A 25,712-nucleotide genomic window follows, 5' to 3' on the forward strand; every position below is an offset into this window, starting at 1 on the left:
GGAGAGAATTTATAAATAAAATATTTCTTTGAACCCTCATCTTTTTGTCTCGTGTCCTCAAATATGTTGTGCCCTTGGTGGACGTAACATATTTATGGGGGCTTGTTTAAACATATTTATGGGGGCTTGTTTAAACAAAGTTTGCCTTTAGAAACAGGTTGTTTCCTACGGTTGATTCTTGTTTGTTGGCGGTTATGCAGGTTTTGTGTGCATTTTTGCGCAGCTGACGCGCGTTGCGCTGGTTAATTAGAGCATTCGGTTCTGGTGGTGTTGTAGCTTTGTTTGTGCATGAGTGTTCCGGATTTAGTGTGGCTTGATTCCAGGGGTAGACATGGAGTTTGACCTGGATGAGTTTGTTCGAGAGCCTACATTGGATACTTTGCGTAAGTGCACAACGGATCTGTTGCTGTTAATAGCCGAGCATTTCGAGGTTACCGTAGATTAGACGATTTGGCTCTGGTGTTTTTGTGGCTTTGTGTGTGTGCTTGACAGTTTGTGTGGCGTGATTCCAGGGTTCGAACATGGTGTTTGACTTGGATGAGTTTGGTGAGAAGCCCACATTAGATGTCTTTAGTAAGTGCACGAAGGATATTTTTCCTGCTGCAGTTTTAACAAAGAGTCCTGATGAATCGCCGAAGAAAACCTCACTTGCAGCTGACCCGTTTCGTCTAAAGGAGCTTCAGGTCGAATTAGGACAGCTGGCTTTGATGGAGAAGGAGCTGTTGTTGGAAAAACGCAGACTGGAGTTGGTGAATCGGATGTATTTGCTGCGCTCGGTGGCGTTGAGAGCACATTGGATCATGTCTTGGATGTGAAAGCTAATGTAACGTGTTTTTATTGTAGGAAGAGAGGACAACGTAGTGGCCGACGCACTCTCACGACTCTAGTCCCGCTTTCCTTTTTTCTCTGAATGGGTTGAGTTTTTTTTTCAAACCCCATTCAGAGTCTTTGGGTGGGGGTGTTATGTGCTTCGGGCACATTATGATTTTTGTCTATTTCTTTTCTTTGTTTTCTTACAGACTTTAGTTGAAGGATCTTTTGTTAATATATTTTGGGAGTTGAATAATTCTTTTGGTCAGTTAATTATGTTAATTTGTGGTGCTGTTGTCCGCCTATAAATAGGCTGGCTTTCAGCATGTTTGGGCGTTCCTTTCCATCTTCGCCTGGACGCCGCTTTTCCACCTGCTTCCACTCGTTCCACCGTGCGTGGTGCGCACTTGTCTTGTCGCTGCGGGCGGCAGCGGACGTTCCAGCCTGCCATGCGGTATTTTGGTTAGCCGTTGCTTACTTTTTTTTCTTGTGGTTTTTGGCCTGGTGGGACCGGTTGTCCTATTTTCGATTTTTCTTTTGCTCAGGTTATTTTTGTGCTTTAGTCCGGGACCAGTAGGGGCTTCGACGGCCCTGTATAGGGTTGGCCCCCTGCTGTACCGTTTTGTTCTGTTTGATCGGCCTGCCAGGTCCAACTTTCTGCTGTTACTTTTGGGTTCTTATTTTTTGATTCCTTTGGGGCACGGGATCTGAGGGCCTCTAACTTTATTTTCTTCGCAGAAAATCAGAAGAAGCTGAGCCAAGAAAACTAAAGAGGAGAGAATTTATAAATAAAATATTTCTTTGAACCCTCATCCTTTTGTCTCGTGTCCTCAAATATGTTGTGCCCTTGGTGGACGTAACACTATGGAACCCTTTCAGTTTGAAAAAAAAATAATAAAAAAAAATCCCTTAATGCAAACTCAATTGTCTCCATTAATTTATCCATTTTGAAATTAGACATTGAGTTTGACCTTCTGTATTTATAATGAAAAAAACACCCTGGGCAAAGTTATCCTAAAACATTAATAATAATTGATTTTTCTAATTAAAAAAAGATACAGATTAGAGTTTTTTTTTTTTTTAAGTGTTTTAAATATAAAACATATTTTATTAAAAACCAGCTATTGTCACAAAGCGGCAAACTTTAGGTTGACGTTTCACCAGATATTTCGGTCTGGAGAGTTTATTTTAGAAGCACTCGTAAATATCTGGTGTGCAAATAAACTTTATTTTATCTTCATCTTCCTATATTATCCCTTTATGGGGTTCCTACATGTCTACCTACTTAAAAAAGAAACAAAAACAAAGATGGATATTTTACTCAATTCTTTATACGCAAAATAGCGCAATTAAATTGAAGGTATCTAAACACCATAGTTGAAGTCGTACACATGGTAAACATAAATATACTCTCAGTATATACCTTCTAGGTCTGGCTAAATTTTGTGCATCTTAGACTTTCTTTTCGGATTGCCCTCTATTTAACCCCAACCATTGTCTGCGTCTCTGCTAAAGGAAAGCTTTATGTTCCTGCGGCCATATTTGATGGTGGAAAGAATGCAATGCTGGGTGCTAAACAGATAGTTACGTCCCTCTACATCAAGTGTCCCCAAAGTCGGTCCTCGAGGGCCGCTGTCCTGCAGGTTTTAGAGGTTTCTCTGCTTTAGCACAGCTGATTCTGATTATTGCAGTTCAGCAAAAGCCTTTTAATCAACTATCAATGTAAATCAGCTGTGCTGGAGCAGGGAAACCTCTAAAACCTGCAGGACAGCGGCCCTCTAGGGTATCCCTGCTCTACATATTCAGGCAGTGGTACATTGTAACCATGGCCAACATTAGCCGTGTTTTAATTAACCATCAAACTGTGCCAATTTTAATTGTGAAAACAAATGTGCTGAATTAAAACACTGCAACTTAAAAAGAAAACAAAAAAACATTTTGATTAAAAAGTTTTTTATATGGTGGTTTTTAGGTTATATCAAAATTCTAATATTTTGCAAATTTGCAAAGGAAATACTTTTTTTTCCACATCACAGGCGTTATGCCACCTGTAACTGGACCTTATGCCTTGTAAAAAGACGAAGAACACCGGAAGTTGTTGGAAATATGGATATCTTATGTCTTTACACCCGTTCCTTCCATGTTGTTTTCAGGAGTTATTATTTGTACAAACATTAAGCATATAAATATTAAGTGTATTGCTTATCCAATGGAAATAGCACTATGTTAACATTTGCATTCTCTTTATCCCAACCCTTGATTTTTCTTTTTTCACTGAATAATGAAATGCGGAATCCTGATGCGATGTTTAATACTATAAACTTGCATAAAAAAGGTCATAGCTAAAACTTTTTCATCAAAATGATGAATGTTTGAAACAATAATACATCATATTGTTAGGATTCCAGTCTGTGTGGTTTGTGTTTTGTGTGTTTGTCTTCCTTCCTCCACCAGGCGGCTGCTGATCTTGGTTCGCCTCCTCACACACCTGCGGATGGAGGTGACTGTCACTACCTCGACGCCAGAGTGTTTCCCAGTTTTGGGTACTCTAGCCAAGCTGAGTTTTGCTGAGTCAAACTGTGTTTTTGTCTGCCTGAGTTTTAACCTCGTTGTTTTGTCTTTGCCACTCGGCAGGAAGTCATTCTGCAACTGGGTGTTTCGGACCTTCTCTCCCTGGAAGGATCTTCTGAGAATCAAGCTGAGCTGAGGATTCAAGGGTGTGATTCTGATCAACCCATTTCCCCAAGGAATGTCTGGGGAATGAATGTCTTCTCTCTGAGCAGGGAATTCATCTCCACAACAACCTGTTCAAGTACCGCAGGAAATCTAAGTGGCAGTCAGCTTCTCCATTCACCTACAAACAACTGCATTCTGGGTAAACTCTGTCCGCCCTCCATCGAATGAGACAAACACTGGGACACCACACTCCGACTGGAGTCAAAGAGTCAACAATTTTCTGGAAACCTGAGTCTGCAATCTATTTCTCCTCTTCAAGTTCGAGATTCAAATTTCTCACTGAGCCTGAACTAACCGCAGTGTCTTCCTCTCACTTTCCAGTTCCGGTTGAGCAGTGTTCAGAACTACACTGGATTCATCACAATCTGGGTCCAAGCTCTCGATAAAATCATGAGACATATCCAGCATCAGAAGAAGTGTTACTTTAACAAAAAAAAAAATTATTAAATAAAGCATATAAATAAATATAGTTATATTTTTTCTAGTTTTATCGGTGATGGTAACAGGACAGGATTCTGCTAAAAACAACAGGAATAGTAGGTCAAAGGCACGCAGGATTGAGCTCAGATCCTAGTATTAGATTTAAAAAGGCTCAGCATCAGTCAAGCTTTTGGCGTTGCCCTTTAATTCTTGAAAGATAAGTTAAACGTTTGATAACCAAAGGTTAGCATTAGCATTAGGGTACTTGGCATCCGCCTGGTAAAGGAGGGGTTTAACTTATAGCTATCACCTTTAAACCTTTCTAAAAGCCTCCTGGGCCAGTCTGCTACAATAAATCATTAAATTATACATCCAATAAATGTATTTCAGAAACAGATGTCTTTGTAAAGAGATGTCATAAAGTGGTCACTCCTTAAGTTCCGCCAACAGTGTCAGCCCGAGTTAATAAAGCAAATCACATTTGTTTGTTTCAACAAATATCTCATGTGCAACGGCTCATACAAACTTTTAGAAAGCGACATAGAAACAAATATGATCAAAAATAATTCTGGTAATGTTAACCTTCCTGTGTTTACTCTGCAGGTTCAAGACCTAACAGCATCTTCTACCCAGCATGCATTGCAGGGTGAATAAATGGTAACCTCCGTGGGTGAAAAATATAACAAAGGATATATATATATAATATATAAAAGTAACATTTTTCTGTATCACAAACAGACATTTTTAAGTTAAAAGGAAAAATACAACATATTTAGATCAACATGTTTTACCTTTTTTATCTTTGCTCAGACATCAACTTTGCTAAACTCTAAACAGATGTATCGTCCTGTATTTTTCAGTAATTCTGCGATATTATACGATTCAAATATTTGTGTTTAATAAGTCCTTTCTAGTGCAATTTAGGAGATGCTTTCCTCCTTTTACAAAAAACATCAGTGCACCTAATGGCCCATCAGCTCACTGCTTGTCATGGTGTTGTGTTTATTTACGAGTGCAGCAGGCATCTTGATAAGTTAGGAAACACTTTGCTGCCAGGTGTGAACGCTGATATTTAAGGTCATCTTCTTGAATCTAAATCTACAAGAAAGCAGCTTAATGCAACAGTAAAAACATAGATACTTACTTGAGTTTATTAATGTTTTATTGTTTATCTGCAACCGCAGTAAAATGTTCAATAATATTGAAAACGTTGATTTAAGATGAGAAATTTATATCAGCACAAAATAAGATGTATTATAATTAGGAAACTATTGTTGGGGGAAATTATTTGATATTTTACCAAGTAAATATTGAGTTGAGATTTGTGGTGATTTATAACAGAAATATCAAAACTTCTAAATTCATACTCTCAGGTACATTTTGCTAGTAGTAAGTTGTGCCTCCTGCTGCTTTATTGGCATTGATTTAACAAGGTTTAATTATCTGATTAGATTTCCATCAATAATTACATGATAGTATTTTACATTTAAGCACACAATTGTGATGGATTTTAACTGTAACCTTTGCATAATCTAGTTAGTAATGTTCTGTGCAGGTTAAAATTCTCTAAACACCTGTAAAATATGAAGGATTTAATTTATTTGACTGAATCTCATTATAGGTGGAGCAAATAACAAGAAAACATTGCCTCAGTCAGGTTGTCACATATACCTGTTCGTTAGTGAAGTGCTGCCATTTTAACAGAATCTCCTGGAGCAGAATCCAGCGCTCTTCTGTCCATCTGCAAATAGCTGCCCAGCGGTCACCCAGAACCTGAATACACATACATAAAGAAAGGAAGTGTATATAAGCCAGAAAATTCTCTTTGAGATATTTCCCTAAGGCAGATTCAATTTCATCATGATGCTTCAAAGACTAATTGAAGCAAACTTTGACATATTAAATGAATCTTTATTAAGCCATTAAAAATGCAGTTTGATTTTTACTCTTTGCTGTTGTAGAGTTTATATTAAAGGCACACTATGCACCATTTTTCAGTTAATTAATGTGTTCCATAATGTTTTGGATGATTAAATGAGTCATTTCAGGTTGAACAAAGGTATTCTCGGCCGCCCTGGTGGTCTGTGGGGGAAATACTGCACTTGCAATTGCAGGAGCCCTCGGCCCGCACACACAGGCTCAGAAGTCTCGCGAGAGTCAGTCTTGCTTTACGGCGAGAACTGCTACACGCCCCCAGTTAAAAGCATGCTCGTTGCTAGCACAGTGGCGATCTTTGTGCAGTTATCATGGCGGAACCAGCGTGAAAACAGCGAAAGCCCATGTTGGAGCAGGCAAGAAAGAGGAAAAGGGCTCCGGACAGAGAGAGGAGTCGTACAGGTGTGAACATCGGGCAAGCTTTTTCCGAATGGCGAGAGCTAAAAGAAAAAGAAGGCTGCAAGGCTGACGCGGACCTCGCGTTTCTGCTGATGCGATTGTAAGTAACATTGGAATGGTTTCTCTCTCTCTGTGTGCTTGTTCATACTTTCACTGTGTTAGTCATTCGTTGCGTTCGCCTGTCTGCTAAGCTCAAAACAACCGGGCCTGGCTTGACGGAGAAACCAGGAGAACAGCTGTGCATATTTACGACAGTGTACTTTTACTTTCGCCCTCTGGGGGGAGCCTCGCTGGAAAATCAACACCGGTTGCATAGTGTACCTTTAAAGTTGGGAGGAAAAAAAGAAACAAAATTTACTTAAAAGACAAAAAAAGAAACGGGACACTTAATGCAACATAACGGCCTTTAAGCCCTTTACAAAAAAGGTATTACTGAAAAACAGCCATTCTATTTAACTATTTCAAAAGGAGTTGGGCAAAAAGTAACTAGTTACAAAAGTAACTTAGTAACTCAATTACTGCTCAGGGAAAGTTACTTGTTACTTGCCAAAGTAACTATGCAGTTACCTTTTATGATCTAAAGTGTGAAGGAATTTGGAAAACCTTCCTCTGATTATAAAATACAACTAAAGGTTCAATTATGGAATATAAGGCGGTTATTTTTAATTAATAAACTAATTTACACTGCTTTAATGCATTTATAAGAAAAGAGAAATAAGTTGAGGAATTTACTGTTTTGCAAATTGGCAGCTTTCAATTGGCTATAAAAAATGTATGTAAGATAAAAATAAAGCTTTTCAAGCAATTTAACAAAAATAAAAGTTATACTTTGCAATACAATCAAACTGGGGGGCTACATTACTCCAGAAATTTTTTTTTGAAGGTCTGTATGATCCCAGGATGTATGCATAAAAACAAAAAACAAAAAAACATTTAGCCTTCAGTAGTGCTTTATTAGGGCTGCTCAGTGGAACAGTGGGTAGCACTGCTGCCTTGCAGCAAGAATGTTCTGGGTTCTATTCCCTGCCCAGGGTCTTTCTGCATGGAGTTTGCATGTTCTCGCTGGGTATTGTTGGGTTCTTTCAGGGTACTCCGGCTTCCTCCCACAGTCCAAAAACAAGACTGTTGGGTTAATTGGCTGCTCTAAATTGTCCTTAGGTTTGTAAATTGTCTAAATTGTCCATGAATGGTTGTTTGTCTCTGTGTTGCCCTGCGATGGACTGGCGACCTGTCCAGGGTGTACCCCGCCTCTCGCCTGTAGACAGCTGGAGATAGGCACCAGCACCCCTCGTGACCCCAATTGGGACAAGCGTGTAAGATAATGGATGGATGGATGGATGGATGGATAGCGCTTTACTGCAGGAACGCTGTCATTGACTCAGTGGCTCTGCGCCATCAACTCTGTTCTCATGCTTAAGTTGCACAGAGCTGTCAACCAGGTGTCAACGTCTCAACCAGGAAACTGTAGTTCTTATTTATACACAGTATCACACAAATAATGAATGTGTTTAAAGCACAGTATTGACTAACGCCTTACTGCCTTTTCAAATTTATTTTGACATTTCTTAAAAAGCATGCTTGACTAAGCCCCTCTGTTTATTTAAACATGAGTCAACATGAGTCTTCCCCGGGAGAAGGCCCCGGGGAAGACCCAGGACACGCTGGAGAGACTATGTTTCTCGGCTGGCCTGGGAACGCCTTGGGGTTCCTCCTGAGGAGCTAGAAGAAGTGGCTGGGGAGATGGAAGTCTGGGCCTCCCTTCTTAGGCTGCTGCCCCTGCGACCCAACCCCGGATAAGCGGAGGAAGATGGATGGATGGATGGATGGATCAACATGTGCAGCAGATTCCTGCACGGGTCTGACTTTACTAAACTGTATCCGACCGCACCTTTAGAGTTCAGAACCAAGAGCCGACCCGTTACCCACAATTATCCCCATTTAAAACCTGGCCTGGACCGAATGGACCCGTAAATAAAATTAATCTCAAAATTTACACACAGCCGTTTACAATAACAGAGGCAGTAAAGATCATCGCCTCATGCTCACATCCTGCACGCTGGTCGCACAGATTAAGTAAGAAGTTTTGCCTCGTTGCTCAAAAAATGCTGTTTTCTGGATATTGTTCAAACAAATTATTTTTAAGATGTAGAGTTAATAAATAAGAAAATGTAAATAAGTTTCATTCATGCTGTAACACTATGATACCTGCATTTTGTTCGTTTATACCCATGCCCGCACCCCGAAATAGTATGGGGATTTTTTCTGCCCATAGATGTAGAGGTTTTATATGGGTACCCACTGATAACCTACCTGATCCTGACATTGCTGATAGAGAGGACTGGTTTCTTCCACCCAATGTGAAAAATTACAATTACTTCTTTTAATTTTACTGAATAGTTATTCCTTATTATTCCTTTCACTATTGTTCTGATTTGGCACTATAGATATGAACTGAATTAAACAATAATAACATGGAAATCCATGAATCAATTTTGCGTGAACGCATCATAAAACGCTTCCTTTGCATAAAATTCAACACACACACACATGTTCTGTACCACTGACCTAAAAACACATTGTTGAAATCTTAATTATTGAATTTCCTTCAACATCTCTTGCATTATTTATTCATTATATTTAAATTTAAAATAATAATCATAAAAACCACGACAGAATATTAGGGCCAGGCTAGAGACTTTTTTTTATTTTATTTCGAGTCCTAATATTTTTAAAATAAAGTCATAAAATTACGAGAATTAAGTCATAAAATTACAAGAACAAAGTCATAATATTACGAGAATAAAGTTAAAAAATTATGACAATTAAAGTCATCATACCACAACCCATTACAGAAAGAAAGCTTCGAGCTGCGACCAGCATATGACGGCTGGCCAAAATATAACTTCAAATGATGCTCAACATTCCTCAGTAGAAGAAAGTGCTTCTTGCAATTTCAATTCAATTCAGTTTATTTATAAAGCGCCAATTCAAAACACATGTCATCTCAGGGCAATTTACAGTTCACTAGATCATACAGTCAGATTGATTTAAAGTTTTCTATCCAGGGAAACCATTTGATTGCATCGACTCATTGACTCAAATGCAATCCCTTACACTAAGCCTGCTTGTAGCGACAGTGGAGAGGAAAAACTCCCTTTAAACAGGAAGAAACCTCCAGCAGAACCAGGCTCAGTGTGAGCGGCCATCTGCAGAGGCTGACTGGGGTTCAAGGAGACAGAAGCAGAGATACAAAAGAGTTGTAAATGTTGTCATTAAATGCAACTTTATTCTCGTAATGTTGGGACTTTATTCTCATAATATCATGACTCTATTCTCGTAATTTTACAATTATTCTTGTAATTTTATGACTTTATTCTAATAATATTCCGACTTTATTCTAAAAAAAAAAATCTCTAGCCTGGCGCTAATACTCCAAAATAAATTTATATAAACATTTTAAGTAATTACAAATACAAAGTTATGGTACTGAAGGCAATTGCATTTAACAATTCATATTCTAGCCATGATGCTTTGTGACTGCCCTCGAAAACAAATGACAAAAAACTAGATGCCACAAAGAAATACCGTTTCTTTTCAGTGAGTCAACGTTGTTAGGACAATAATCCATCATCTAAAACTGACAGCAACAGTCTTGAAGTAGCAACTACTGAACAAAGACAGCCATCTGTGTGACAGGCATCATGCTCCAATTATGGCAGCAGTAACAAACTGATGTGAAAATTAATGGCTCGAGTTGAAGCATAAATCTGTTTTATCCTTTGCACCGTGCGAGACATAACAAGCATAACACAGGTTGGGCTGAAGTGAAGCATAGAAAATGAAGACAAACAACAATGTCCATTACCTTTGTGTTCTCTGGATTTACAACTTAGAGCAAAACTAACAAGCAGAGATCGACAAAAATATTCGCACAGCACAATGTAGTAAATGTAATAATTCACCATTAACCACTCAGCGTTGTTAGACAACATATTTAATTCTTAAAGGTCAAAGCTATAGCTTTATCTTTTTCATCAAAATAACTTTTCTAACATGAGAGATCCAAAAAATGTCAAGAGTGCTTCAAAATAAAAGCACATAATGGTAAATGATTACTTGTTATGAATTTTGATGGTTCCAGAATATATAAATACTTCTGTCACAATGCAACAAGGACATGAAAGTACTCTGCATAAAAAGGAATAGTAGTTTGAAGTTACAATAATAGAGACAGAGCTCCATGGTAGAGCTGAAAATATGGCTTCTTACTGTTAAGACTATTGAAACGTCATTAGTTCAACTTTTTTATTTTCTTTAGTCCAACTGTTTTCAATGTTTCTGAATTTTTTATTTCATTTTTTTCCCTACTTTGATTCTGTTTTATCTTCCTATATTTTAATCATTGCATTGTCTTTGTACTGAATTGTGCTATACAAATAAATTTGCCTTGCCTTGTCTTGCCTTAAATTTCTTTTCAGATTCAAGCCAAAAAAACAACAAAAAAGAAGCAAAACAAGGCAGAAAAATAGTCAGGAGTGCTGGAGAGTTTAAAACAAGCAAAAAAGACTGTTGATCATTCTACCTTCCACTTATTGTTTCATTGGAGAACCATCTATAGTGTTTGTCCAGTTAAAGGCAAAAGGAAATAACCAAAAAAAGAAAGTAATAACTAGAAGAACAAAGATATCAGCACAGATTTTACCATGTGGAGATAGATAATTAACGATCTCAGCTTCAAACAGACGTTGACATTTCTGTCGTTCTGCTTGACAGGTCAATTATATTAATACAACAGTGAAGTATATTTTAGTGTCATTTTCAAACAAGACAGTGTAGTCCAGAAACTAGTCTGTTCCCCTAAAAGTTTGTTTTTTAGCCTACATTGGCTGAGCTCTGATGCAACAGTTCCCAGCTGCTGTTAGTCTTTACCAATATCATGTAAGCAGACAATCATCATCTTCCTTTAGCTCAGTTTTCATACATTTTCCTTGTGTTTGACAATTTATTTTAGTTGATTTCTGATGCAACAGTTATCGGCTGCTGTTATTTTTCACGGAAGTCGTACCATCAAGCTAGTGCAAGCTTCTTTCAATCCTGTTATCTTACAGACTTCCATGTGTTTCATTGTTTATTTTAGCTGATTTGACATGAGTGACTAACGCTGATGCATCTCCATTCAGACAGAACAAAATGGCACTCTGTGGCTTGCATGGTAGGTCTTAAGACTCTTGACAAGGAGGCACCAGAATGTACTTTTCGATTGTTTGTAATTTATTCCAAGCACAATTAGATGGAGGTAAATCTCACACTCCACAGTTTTTGACGAACACATTAAAAGATCACCTTTTAAATGATAGCAAATCGAGGGTAGAGCAACTGACTCCTGATGTTAACAAACCCCCCAAATGGACATTAATGATCCAATTAGTTCCCTGACCATATTAGAGCTAAACACTCCTACTGTTGACCTCAATGGCATTATTAGTGTAATTATACCAACTGTATTTCATTCCCCTGATGCTTAGAATACATAACCAAAGCTACTGAGATTTAGAGAACACTCTTCAGGAAATCAGCCAACTTTCTCTCTTGCTTTCATTCCTTACATTCGAGGAATCTATGGGATGTTACCGCTTGAAGTGCTTTTGTTTACTTGCCTGAAGTTTGCTCTCCAGGGCGGCAGTTGCACTGTCTCCGGTGTTCTCATCGACAACCACCACCATGTGGGTCAGAGAATTTACCCTCACTTGCTCGAGTTCCAAGTCCTCCTGAAGGAGCTGAAGAAGAGACGTAAACGCAGATGAAAAATAGAAAACACAACGTTTTGAAAAGGGTTATGAGACAACAGAGACAACTTATTAAAGTGCATTCCCATTTAAAAATTTTTTATGGGATGTTGAGGCAGTTGAATGTTTAAAATCAGCAAATTTAATAACTAGACAAAGAAAGCCAATTATTAAAACTAACCCAATCTTGGTCATTGACAACTATCAGTTTAACAAGCAATAATACAAAACCATTTGTGCTCTGGAACCTCAATGACTTACAGAGCCTTTATTCAGAACTGCAGTGAGTTGTTGCCCTTCCCAGTACTATGCTCTAAACCATAATTGTTTCAGGACGGCATCAAAAATCCCACGAAAAAAGGGCTATATCTCAAGGTTTAAAGGATTTATATTTCAACACTGAGAACAAGGACAGGCAAAACTGCCTTTTATCCTCAAAACTGATGCTGTCTAATCGACTTTCTTTCCACTAAAGATAAACACACAAACTAGTTCTTCAAGGTGTTACTGAGACATTAGTCCTTTAATCCTTGAGATGTTCTTTAGATGATGAATTCAGGTCTGGATCTATCACTACACCCAGATTTAGAGCCTGATTGGTGTTTTCTAGCTGGGTTAACTAGAGCTATGTGCCGTTGAGTCATATACCATGATATTGATTTTGAAACTTGAGGACCAATGTCCATGCTGATATCAACTCATGGGACACATGATCTTGTCCCAACTCTGTGTTGGGATCAAATGTCAATGGTGTAACTGTAACTGAAGGCAAACCCTTCCGATGAAGTTTTTAAAAGCAAACACTTCCCGCTCAACTTCCAGTTGCCGGCAGCCCGCGGCTGCTTAAGGGCTGGTTATACTCCCCGCAGCAGTGTGTCGCAGTGAGCTCGACTCAGACATTTTTGATTTATGCTCAATTTAGAAGCATGGTCTGCGCTATGTTATATTCAATGCCACAACGCCATAGAATCATGAATTAGCTGTAGGTCTAGATACAGGCGGTGAGGAAGTGGGGGCCAGTTTGTGCAACAACGGAGGGAGATGAGGGCAAAAAAGAGCGGGGATCCAGGTGGAAAAAGGGTCCAAGCTATCTTACCCACCTCGCTCTTCTAGCTGGTCCATCTTCACGAGTCATTTTCTGCACTTGCGGTCATACAAACAAAACAAGCCGGCCTCCTGTCTGCGGCACTGTCTGCGGTCACCTACAATTTGGGAGAGGTGCAGCGGAGTGTCTGCGGAAGGGGGTGGGGACGTCTCTGCGTTCGGCGCGACACCTACGCAGACGACCTAGTTTCGATCAAGTATAAATCAGCCTTTAGGGCTAGACTCGAAGTGCTTCTCAGCTGTAAGGTAGGTTAAGTGGCGATTGAATCCCTCCGGAAAGGTCTGTACTCCATTGACTGAGTCTGACTACCTTTCCTACGATTCAAACCGTGTTGAACGCAGTGTTTTCTTAAACCCCCTACTACAGAGAGAGAGAAGGAATACAGCTCTGATAACCTAGATCTAACCGCAGAAGGCCTAATTTCCGTTTGCAGAAGGAGCCGCTAAAAGCCGCCAAACAATGACTTCTCCGTGCGTTAATTTCTTCTCTGCATGTTCCCTGGTATATTTTCATAGTGACCTGCTGACATCGTAATGTGCAGCTGTGTGACGTCTACATAATTGTGGTAACTGTCTTTGAGGATCAAGATCTGACTTGGGGGAGATATTGAGTAGTAAAGGCCCTAAGATGGACCTTTGGGGAACTCCACTTATGATTTTTGTAGTGTCTGATGTAAAATTACCTACCCACACAAAAATATAATTGAAACCTGTTTGGTGTAGTACCAGAAACAACATCCCAGTTTTCAAGGCGGTCTAATAAAAGAGTGATCAACAGCATCAAATGCTGCACTAAGTTCCCAACATACCATAATAATAATAATCTGCATTTGTATGGATGCAATACACTCTCTAGCAAAGGCAATCTGTGTGATTTGAAAAAAAAACCCTGACTGTGCGGACGACGAATTGGCTGGTTATAGTTAGGAATGTATTTAACACAGCTTCAATAATAATCTACAAAACATTAAACCTCGGAAATATGCCAACAAATGTACATTAAATGAAGGTTTAACATCTTCTGGCTATGAATACAGAAAGCTAATTTAAGGTTTAGGCCTTAAAGGCATGTAGAAAATGCCAGATAAATCCATTTAACACAGCTGGAGAGCACAGCCTCACACTGTGATTAGAGCAGAGATGTCTGAACAGTTTCTTTCTTAAATAATGCCATATTTAAGAAAGTGAAAATACTAACAGCCAAGAGTCCCTACTGGAAGAACTTTCAACCATAAAAATCAAAGCTATACCATGCACATGGTTCTGTGATGAAAAAATAATGTGGTAACTATTTGATCTTTAAACTAGAGTAAAAAAAAACTCAAGCCGAGCAAAGACAAAATAGATAAAAGTGGAATAGGACTAAAATCCGCATTACTGAGAAAGAAGAAAAGAGAAGCGAAAGAGTCCACCCTTAGTGCTTCCACTGGAATCAACAAGCAGTATAGAAATACGGCTCTGCTATTCAGAATATAGCTGCATAATATTTTGCAGATTTATCGCAAGATCACCAAATCCAGTATGGATATATCCAAGAACTGCCTGGTCTGCTAAATTATTACTATTTTCAAGCGCCACACCTATAATAATCCTAATAATCCTAATCTCCTGTGTTTTCACCCAAAGTTAACAGAGGTCAAGGATGATAAATTGGTAGAATACACAGCTCAGTTAAAGTGAGTTTTTATTTGATTTAAGGAATTAAGTAATTAAGTTAGTCTTAATTAAGGAATTAAGTTAGTCTACTGATAAAGACAGAAAATGTGATTAAGAGTTATAAAGGATGGGATACTTACTGCTCATTAATCTGAGAAGAGCAAATAATCCAAAGAGCCATTTTTGACGTAAATCCAGCTGATAAAACTTGTTTAGAGCTGCAAAACCTTACCTGACCTTTTTTTTTTTAAATTAAAAAGATAGATTATATGTAACAAATATCTACCACATATCATTGGTCATATTTTTTGGTAATCACTGTGTGAAATCAAATCATAGATTTCGAAATTAAGGGAAAAAATTGTGAAAAACGTATACAGTTTTAATGATTAGCTGAAATTATGTGAAAAATTATGTAAAAAAAATATTGACTTAAAAATATCAAAATTATATATTTCTGTTATGCTTTAAGTCAACCTATTTTATTTACCTATTTGAAATTTCAATGCAATTATTCAATGGAAAAAGACAAAAATACTACAACCAGCATCTTTTAGCATATCTATGTGAAAAAAAAATCTGGATCTTTTATCATTCTAAGCCAAATTGATGGATGAGATACTCTTGGTTAGATCCTATATCAGATTATTTCGACAGGCAGTTTTACGTCACAATATTTAGGACAATCAGCTGTTTATTACTTTTGGCCATGCAAAAATGGCATAATCTGACTAGTTTTTGAGTCCAAATTCATTGCTCATGAAATGTTGTACATTTCACTATTTAGTAAGCGATTTTAGTACCATGGAAATTCAATAAAAAATCATAAAAGGTTAAGGATTAAATCAATAAATGGGAAATGTGCAGTCTACATTTATATTGATACTAACTCATAGTAGACCTTCATATGGATATGATGAGTAAAGGTGAGATTTGGATTTGCTGGGGTCTTTAAGATCTTCCTTGAATGTCTTGCAAAATTCAAAATGATCTCAAACCATCGACTGTAAATAGAATGCTACAGTTATAGTGGAGATTTGCTTTTTCCAGGTGGATCATCAAAATAAGTGGTTCTCCTAATTGTCAATCATTCTGGTGATATGTTTACGTAAGGCCGTCCTACGTGCTCTTCCCCATTTTCATTTACCGGTGGAGAGTCTTACAAAGTGTAAAAATTATGGAAAGTAAGCTTGTATGAGCGATGCAAACAGCAACTTTTAAAGGGGTCATAGAATGATTCTATAGGGTATGTGGTGCTGGTTCTTAATGTCTCTGAATGGGGTGTGTAACATTGGTTGGGCTGAAAATGGCATATTTGCTGTTCTATGAGCCCTAATGCAAGCCTGGTTATAAGCCCTAGAATGAAACGACAGGTTTTCTTCCTTTTATGGTGTGCTCATGAATATTTAGATCATGCTCCTCAGCTCCTGGGCTGGTCTGGGAACCCCGGCAGACGGGGGCAAGGAGCCAGCAGGGGACGGAGTGACAGAACCCGACCCGATTATGGTAGCCTGGACACAGGCGGCTCCATGCTCCCCCCGCCTGCCTTACTGACCCCCAGCCCCCCTCCTCCGGCTGAGGACTGGCGGCTCATGGCTCTCTGCTGAGGTCCGGTCCAGTCAGCGACCCAGCAGTCAACACTTCATACCCAACTTGGGCCAGTGAACCAGTTGGAAGTTTAGAATTGTGAGATTTGCAGAGAAAGGAGGTTTCGATGGGGTTCGTTCATTTCACCCACTGAACTATCGTTATTTATCTATGACAATAAAAACTCAGTTTTGCATTCTTTGACCCCTTTAAACAGAGCGTGTACGAGGAGATTTGGGCTCGTGAATACTCTTGCAAGCATTTAATAGGCGTTCCCTCTCGGGAGCGGGTACAGGGTTGTGCATGTGCATTATTTTTTGAGCGAAGAGGCCGGGTCGTTTAAAAAATACGTGAAGATCCTCCACTATACCTTTCATTTTTGCGGATCCTTTGACGGGTACACCTGGTTGGAAATTAGCACAGTCTGGGAACAGCATTAAGAGCCAAAATTGTGACTAATTTATCATGGATGACAATTCACCAAAAGGATCAGTATACGGTTAGGATTCTGCCAAAAGTTCACATGAGTAATAAATACATGAACGAGTAGTTTAATTTAAAACACATGCATATGAAATACCCTCTTTGATCATTTTCTAAATTTTATGCATGCAGGTTCAATACCATGAGGCCCCCCAATATGTCAGAACCATTAGTTCATGCTCCGTCTCTGTGCTCTCTTGCTTTTTATACAACTGTAGATTCTCCCCTAAACTCTTATAAACCTGTTTCTGTGTGCTAATGTCTCTTTCACCGTAAAGAAGGAAAAACCTGAGGAAGACTTTTCAGGAAATCCCATCTCTTGAGAATGAACTACTTTCTTTCTACTTGCCGCTAGTAACATTATTAGCTAAGCATCTTCTGGCTAATAACTGTTATAAAGAGTTTAAAAAAAAAGTGAAGTAGTCGTTAAATAACTTGTGTTAAAAAACAGACAACAGTGGCAATATGCTCTAAGATGCTTAATATTAGATTAGATTTGGAACTTCTTATGAGCTAAGCTAATGCTAACTTTAATGTTTATACACTGGAAAAAATCCAGTGTATAAACAAACTTATTTTGTTTTTTTAAATAAGTGCATTTGTTCTTGGATTGAGGAAGTAAAAGAGGCATTTTGCCAATGGAACAAGACAATTTACACTTAAAATAAGAAAACACAATTACATTGTCTTATTCCAAGTGCATATTTTCTAATTAGCTTTGTTTAAGTGTAAAAATACTCATTCCATTGGCAAACTATCTCATTTACCTACTCAAATTAAGGGTAAATACACTTAATTTAAGAAATCTTTACTTATTTCTAGATCGTTTTTCCAGTGTATTGAGGTATGTACGTCTGGAATGAACTCTTGTTGATTGTCAGCTGATTACAGAGAAGCCTGTTGATATAAAATAACAAATTTTAATTTTTAACAGAATAGTGCTTTAGGTTTTTCCTGTATAAAAGTGTGAAAATGTTGCACAATAATCAGCAGGCGCCCACCTTGTGCTCCTCTACTTGGTGCTTGATATCCTCAAGGTCAGGCCCCAGTGGCTGAGAGCCAATCTTCTTGATGCGTGCCTCTGTGACGTCCAACCAGTCTGTGAGCTGCTGAAGCTGCTTATTCTGCAGGTCCATCAGGACTTCATGAAGTCTGGAAAAAAGAGACAATTCAGACGGCTGTCACTCATTTAGCGGAAGCACAGCGGAGTTATTATCCTAAAGCAGTCTTCCTGAAGAACAGTTTGGAAGTCCAACAGATGGTGCTGTAACTTTAAAGCAGAGATTTGAAGTCTTTTAATGCAAATTATTATTATCATTATCATCATTCAGACCCCTGTTCAGCAAGGGCCGTGTCTGCTTATCTCTCGGCTCGAGTCAACACGATTGCCAAAGAAGATAGCTGAACTGTTTAATTAAATTTGGTTCAGTGTCAGTTAATCTTGGATTCCCTATAATTAGAAAGAGAGCTGCTCTTTGTACTCATCAATGTTAGCTGCAGTAAAGTTCTTCATTAACTGTGAAAGTAGAGAGGGCATGTGAAGCCATCATGGCTTTAAATTTCATCTGTGGGCTGCAGAGCTCGTACAAACAGCTGAAATCAGACATATTATACGCAGTATGAAACAACAGCCCACCATTCACATCGAATAAGACTGAACTTTTCTTGGTTTATGTCAGGGTGCCCAGATTATCTAATAAATCCCTGACCAATGAATGAGAAATTATATATTTTTTTTCTCATCAAACTTCAGACATTTAAACCTACTGAATGACTTATGCCTTTTAAGGATTAGGTAACTGTGAACATTGTTTCCTTGACCAATAGATCAGGAAGATAACCTATAATTCTAGATCTTTCTTTGGTTTAAAAAGAATTTGATGTGTAAAATGCAATTTGAAAATAGTACCACTCATATAAGTCAATCTGACATACATAAAGAAAAAGAAAATACAAAATCTGTGAAAGTATTTAAAAAAAAAAAAAAGTAAAAAAAAAAATAGAAAGTCTTTCTTTTTTCTCAAAACAATTCAAAGAAAATATTTGCAAAAAAAAACAAAAAAAAAACAAGGAAAAATCTGAGAAAACAAACAGCTAAGTTACTCCCAAAACCTTTTTCCATTAAAGGATTTTACAAAAGTTTCATTTCCGGATAGCGTTTTTTTTTTTTTCAAATTAAAAGTTTGTTTTTTCTTTTTTAATTCCCATTTACAAAACATATCTATTGCTTTCAACACTAACGAAACTAAATTCACTCCATATTATTTCTGCCAACCCAAGAACAAAAAAAAATACCATGTGAGAATGCTGAAGGAAGCTGACAGGAAACATGGTCTGAATGGCCAATTAGCAAGGAAGAAGCCAATTCTCCAAAAGAGACATTAAAAGCCAGCATTGCAAATATACTGGGAGGCTATATCTGTGTCTGGTAGAGCAAAAATTAAGGTTTTTGAAAAAATCTTTACATTTTGGGGAGGAAAAAGAAGCTTAAGGGTTTCAAATAAACTAGGGATGCACGATATTGGGATTTTGGCCGATATCTGATATGCCGATATTTTAAAACTCATGTAGCCGATAACCGATATCGATACCGATGTTAAAGCTGGACAAAAATTAGTAGTCATTGAAAATAGCAGTTTTGTTATCCATTTCTGACACTTTGAAAAATAATATACTCAAATATATTTTCATATGCTGATATCAAATAGATTTTTAAAAACGCGGTATCGATCTATTTTACTTTCAAAATCTCGTGAAATTTCATCGTTCTGTTACAAACTCTCGTGATATTTTGCAAATTCTTGTGAGATTTTGTTAGTAAAATGTATCAATATTTTTTTCCTCGTCTTTAGAAGTTTTTAAGTCTGTAAAAAAGAAGTTTTTGAGGAAGAAGAAGTAGTAGTATTTTTTCTTTTTCTTTTATACTTTATAAACTCATAAGCTGATCAAATATCGGGTTAAATATTGGTGGGGTGGCCGATGTCCGATATTCAGTTTTAAGGCCGATACAGGCCGGTACCGATAGGAGGCCGATTATATTGTGCATCCCTAAAAAAAAACATTGAAATCTTTGAAGTATAGAGCAGGAGCAACATTTGTTTTTTCCAGGCTCTCAAAGTTGTCCATAGATACTTCATGACTGCTTTACCTCATATTCCATTTTTTGATTATGTTCTCCAAGAGCTCTCTGAAGACTTCTGGGAGCGGCGGATTTTAATACTTAAGTTAATTAAAAGCCATTATTTCCACTTCATCCTTATATGTCTGCCCAACAACATGTACTTGTGCTGCCCTCATACTGGGTGTGCTAGTTTCTCCTTATAAGCTCAGGGAATATTTCTTAGAACTGACTCGGCTGCACCATTATGAACTCCACTTAAATGTACTATTTTTTGACAAGTTACAAATGTCAACATTTAAAAAGGTCCTTCAAAGGTGAACTTTTTAATCTTCCAAAAGGAAAGGCAGGCCGGCTTCTTACCCCAAAAATATAAACATTTAGCCTTTGCTGTTGGTGTGCAGCCAGCAAATAAAAGACATGTTTTCTCCAAATTGTCACAAAAATAACCCATTCTGAGACGATGAAAAAAGCAAAATGACAGGAGGCCCAGACAATAAAGATCTAAAGTCAGCTTTAAAACTATATGACCATGAATTCCATGCAGTAAATCAGAAGTTTCAATACTCTGAGGTGTGATGGGATTCCCCAGTGGGTTGCAGGACACAAAGTTTTGGGTCGTAAGATATTTATTTCAAATCATTGTGAGGGGATCCATCAGGTCTGTACAGGGCAAAATTTAGCTTTAAAAACATAAATGTGCATGTCTAATAAAAGAAACAGATATACCATAAAAAATATAGAGATGTTAGTTTTATTCATTTATTTGTTTAATGTATAATTCAAATATCAATGTGGTAAAGTTAAAACCTCCAACATAAAGCAAAGCAATGGTATGAGAAACAATATAATGATACAAGTGAATCTATTTACCCTATAAATTATAAACTAATTAGGAACAAGATGTTCTGATCAGAGCAGAAAAACATTTAAATTGTACATATCTGCTTAAACACCAAACCTATAGCTGGTGGTGGCAGCATCATGCTGTGGTAACGATGTTTGTTAGCAAGCTGGTCAGAGTTGAAGGGAAAATGTAAATGATGAACAAATATTTGAAAGAATAGCTGAATAAGTAAAAAAAAACAAGAACAAATCTGGTCATATCACTAATTCGAATTTTAAGTAACAGAAGAACACCTTTTATTGCAAAAGAACCTTGTTTAGTGTCCCATGAAAGACTGGTTTAAACACTAGAACATAGTAACTCAACAAAAAGAAAAAGTGTCAACAGACCTGCTCTGTCTCTCCATGCTTGCCACTCTCAGGTGCTCCCACCGAGAGTTCAGGAGGTTCATCTGCTCCCTGACCTCAGAGTCCTCCTCCTCACTGAGGTTGCCCTCTGACAGCAACGCAGCACCGGCACGCAGGACGCGGCCCACGCTGCCCTGATGTGTGGTTAGCTCCGCCATGTACCCCTGGTGAGTAGAGAGTCGGAGACTTCCTATAAACATTTCCCAAATGATAGCTTGTGCTTAATCAAGCTATTCCAGAAGATGAGGAGGGATGACAATCGTCGCCCTTTAGTGTGCATTAAACACGCTCTTTCAACTTCTTGTCACAAAGCACAGCCGACTTCATGGAACTCCTAAAATAGTTTGCCATTATGCAGCTTCTACTCATTAAAGCTGGGCATACACTGTGTGATATCAAGCATTGCAAGCAGCTACAGCTCAAACTGTATGACGAAACCGCAGGGTTTAAAAGTTCACAGCTCATGAAGTATGTTCTCACACTGTGGCCCAATGCTCTGATGTGACCTTATGAAGGCCGACTGAATTCCAAACATGTTTGATTTTCTCCCGACCTTACAATTCCTGATTGGGAGGTGGTTGTGAGAGGCTGATCACCCCTCCTTACTATCTGTATACTACACCAGCGGTCCCCAACCTTTTTGCACCACGGACCGCTATGTCACACAATAAAACAACATCAAACAACAAGCCGGTCCCATCTAGGCGTGATCGGAGACAATGACAGACGAAGTGTGCTCCTGATGTCCAGTCTGTTCCGTAGCTTTGTTTTGGTCGCTGTAACCGCAGAAAATCACGCTTCACAAAGATAGGATGTTATAGATAGGATGAGTCTTGAACTGAATTAACCTGTGTCAAGAGGCACAGATGCACCGACTGTCGTAATTGGGAGAGAATACCGCAATTTTTTATATTTTTCAAAATAAAACATCACTCAGACTCTGATCGTCAATAAATTATACATCTATATATATATACTTTTTTCTGTGCGGCCCGGTACCAAATGACTTGTCCGCGGCCCGGTGGTTGGGGACCCCTGTACTACACGACACACGACGAAGGATGGGGCTAAAACAGGCTTGTTGGAAAAATTCTCGCACGACTGGAGAATCAGCCCGAAAATGGCAAAAAGAATCATACAGTGTATGCCCGGCTTTAGAGAGTCGACAGCCAGACCATCAAAGAAAACAGCTGTTGGTTGTACTGAAGCATTGCGTTTCTTTGTACAGGAAATTTGTCACTTAAGCTTTTGATTTTCTTGTTGCATATCAGTATTTCTACTTATTCATTTTACTGCATTTTTAGCCTAAAATGCAGTAAAACATTTTTACTGCATTTTAGGCTAAATGTGCCTAAAATGTGTGGTTTTTATTTAGAAAGAAAACTTTAGACTTCTAAGAAGTGACAGCAAAAAGACTTTAGGGTGAATGACACATTTGCAGCTACATCGTTGTATTCTACATAAATGTTGCCAGTAAAACAGACCGTGCAATTAAGAGAATTAATTCACCTGCTTCCATCCATTATAGATATGTCAGCTACTAGCCTTTTTGAAATCTGTTTATCTTACGATGATGCATGTTTCTTGGTTTTTAGAAGAGGAAACAACACACCAGCAAAGTGCCAGCATATCGCAACATTTCCATGACAATGTTTTTGTCATAAGTCCACATTACAGCTATCATTTATTCTTGCAAAGTAAGTTTCCCCTCTGCCTACCTCATGCGTGTGGAACTGCTCCTTCACCTCCTCCACATGGCTGGAGATGACAGGCTGAGCATGGAGGCTGTCCTCTGCCGACAGCAGCCACGTCAACACCTTTGGAGAGCAAAGTCATTTCGGGTAACATACTCAAAGCATAACAGAAGGCTTTCGTGTTTATTTTACACACAAAATTCAAATGTATTGATATTAGAATTAAGTTATGGATGATGTAATAAACTGTGCATTTTGTCACATTAGAATCAAACTCCTGATTGTTTTAGCAGGATTTAATTAAAAAGAAGAACACAAATTAACCTTGGGCTAAAACCGTTTCAAATAAAAGTAGGTCAAAATCCAAACAGTAAATTAAAAAGAGAAGCAGAGGTGCTTATATATTTTGATAAATGCTGCTGAAGTTGGTTTGTATAAACAATCATATGGAATTTGGATCATACTAATGCCTTACCTCCTCCAGTGAAGCCTGGTAGCTCTCCAGGCTGGTGGATCCAGGAGGCAGAGGACTGAGGCCTCGCTGCAGCTCCTCCTGGCTGGGGGTCAGAAACTAAACGGGGTGCAATGTAAATAAAACAGAAAAAGGAAGGGAAAGAAGAGGGGATGGAGCAAGAAAACCAACATTACGGGAATGTGAAGGTAAGACATTAAAAGAACAAAATTCAAAGAGCGTGAACAGAAATGTGAGAGAAAGATCTGTTATGTGTTGGTCATTAACAACACAACAGCTGTTCCTCTTTCTTAGAGTCCCATCTCTCTATCTCAGAGTGTGTTGCAGGACTGAACAGCAGCCTTTTCTCCACAGTCTACAACACTGAGGAATCTGCGGCTGTCACTGCAGGTAGAGGTGAGACTCAAAAATCAGAACATCAGCAAAACGTAGATTTATTTCACTACATCATTGCTTATTAGCTCCAAGTCAAGTACAAGGTGGAAGAGATTCACGTCCTCATTTATTTTTCTGAACTGGATTCCATTTTTGATGATGTTCTAATTTATTCAGCTGCACTTATCTATATCCATGTCATCTTGATGAAATGGGAAGGGAGTAGCAGACATTCATCATACACACACATTAAATGTCTCAAATGTCAGATTGATTTTATTGCTACGTTCACACTGCAGCCTGAAGTGACCCAAATCAGATGTTTTTGGCCCATATGCGACCTGGATCTGATATGTTCATGGCAGTCTGAACAACACAGATCCGATTTTTTCCCATCCGACCAAGGCCACTTGGCTATGTGGTCCTGAATCCGATACGAATCTGATATTTTCAAATGTGACCGGGGTCTGAACGGCCAGGTCGCATTGATCCGACCTGAACGCCATTAATACCCGACAAAGGCCCCTATTCTGGGTCTTGCTATAAAGAAGCGGCAAGAAAAACAACAACCATGGCGGACGATGACGCGGAGAGCAGTATTTATGTTTAACAATCTTGAAAAGATTGTGTTTCTAGATGTGCTCTGGCACGACCATCCATGTTTACTTCTGTAAACACAGAGCATGCTGGCGTGTGATGTCATTGCGTTCTCTACTGCAAATGTGAGACAATAGCGTTGTATGACTGCAGTTCACACAGGAGATCGCATACAAGTTGCATATATTTGGAAATGTGAACGACAAAGCAAAAAAATCGTATTTCACAAAAACATCGGAATTGATTATCAAGGCCTGCAGTGTGAAAGTAGCCAAAGTGACTATGCCTCTAATGTGACCCTCTGCTGAAATGTCTGTTTTGTGTTACATGTGTTTTTCTTGTGCAGAGGTTTTTTGATGTCTCAAACTGTATCCTGTCAAGGATAAAGTGTTAAATATGCTTTTTTTCCCCTCTCTTCCGAAATTTGGCTCCTATCTTTCAACAGAGATAAAGGCAGCGCGATAGGTAACCGCCTGGGTAACCGGTGGGAACCTGGCAAGCCATAAGAATGCGCCGTTCTGTCTAATGGCAGCGTTCTGCGGCACGCATGGCCTCAGTAAATCCGTCCCCCTCTCAATGTATGTGACGAATTGTGCTGAACGGTTGTACTGAAACTGAAATTTCGATTGCAATGTAAATTGTAGTTGACAATAAAGAAGTTTGATTGACTGAAAATTACAGGGATGAACTACTTTTGAAAAGCTCTAAGAAAAAAAGAAGAAAGACAGCAAAACTTCACAAGAAACAACACAAAAAGGGTTGTTTCATTTTAGACCAATTTGTCAAGGCTTCAAAAAAAAAAAATCCATGTAAAAGCTGAAATAAATGAAATGTACACTAAAAAAGTCTATATATTCTGCTGTATTTTAATGTAGGTAGTAATGGCCGCAGCAGAAGATTAATTTTCTTAAAATGAAAGAGCAGAAAACCCTTTTAGCTATTTAGGCGGATAGAAAAGCAGATGGTTGGTTGGTAGCAGATGCTAAATGTAGCGTTAACATTGCTAACTGTTAGCTAGTCTTGGTATTCCCACAGATTGCGGGTATGAAATCATTCGAATCTCATCTGTTATGGTTAATTTATTCATATCAAGTGTCTAAAAAGCTGGTTGATAAGAAAAGAAAAAATGATGGAGGCTTTTTTCTAAAGTTTGTAACTTCAGTTTGGCCTAATTTATAGGTCTTAACCAGCAGTTTGGCAAAATCACAAGAACTACTTTTTTTCTCTTCAAAACCAGAATCGCAGCTGGGTCCTGACCTTAAAAATCTTTGACTTATAGTTTTTAG

General features: G+C 38.4%; 1 protein-coding gene across 13 annotated transcripts in view; it reads right to left on the minus strand.

Moving 5' to 3' along the window:
- Positions 1 to 25,712, minus strand: part of dmd (dystrophin) — a 400,034-nt gene that overhangs the window by 148,196 nt on the left and 226,126 nt on the right. For all 13 annotated transcript variants that reach the window (XM_038282138.1, XM_038282143.1, XM_038282134.1 and 10 more), the window contains 6 exons: positions 23,458 to 23,553; positions 23,007 to 23,105; positions 21,271 to 21,452; positions 17,918 to 18,068; positions 11,958 to 12,077; positions 5,638 to 5,739 (listed from right to left, as the gene is read on the minus strand). In XM_038282138.1, the coding sequence (XP_038138066.1) occupies positions 5,638 to 5,739; positions 11,958 to 12,077; positions 17,918 to 18,068; positions 21,271 to 21,452; positions 23,007 to 23,105; positions 23,458 to 23,553 (750 nt within the window). The remainder of the gene's footprint in view (positions 1 to 5,637; positions 5,740 to 11,957; positions 12,078 to 17,917; positions 18,069 to 21,270; positions 21,453 to 23,006; positions 23,106 to 23,457; positions 23,554 to 25,712) is intronic.

The sequence above is a fragment of the Cyprinodon tularosa genome, unplaced genomic scaffold (assembly GCF_016077235.1).
Source record: "Cyprinodon tularosa strain WSP-4 unplaced genomic scaffold, ASM1607723v1 ctg18, whole genome shotgun sequence".
Lineage (NCBI taxonomy): Eukaryota > Metazoa > Chordata > Actinopteri > Cyprinodontiformes > Cyprinodontidae > Cyprinodon > Cyprinodon tularosa.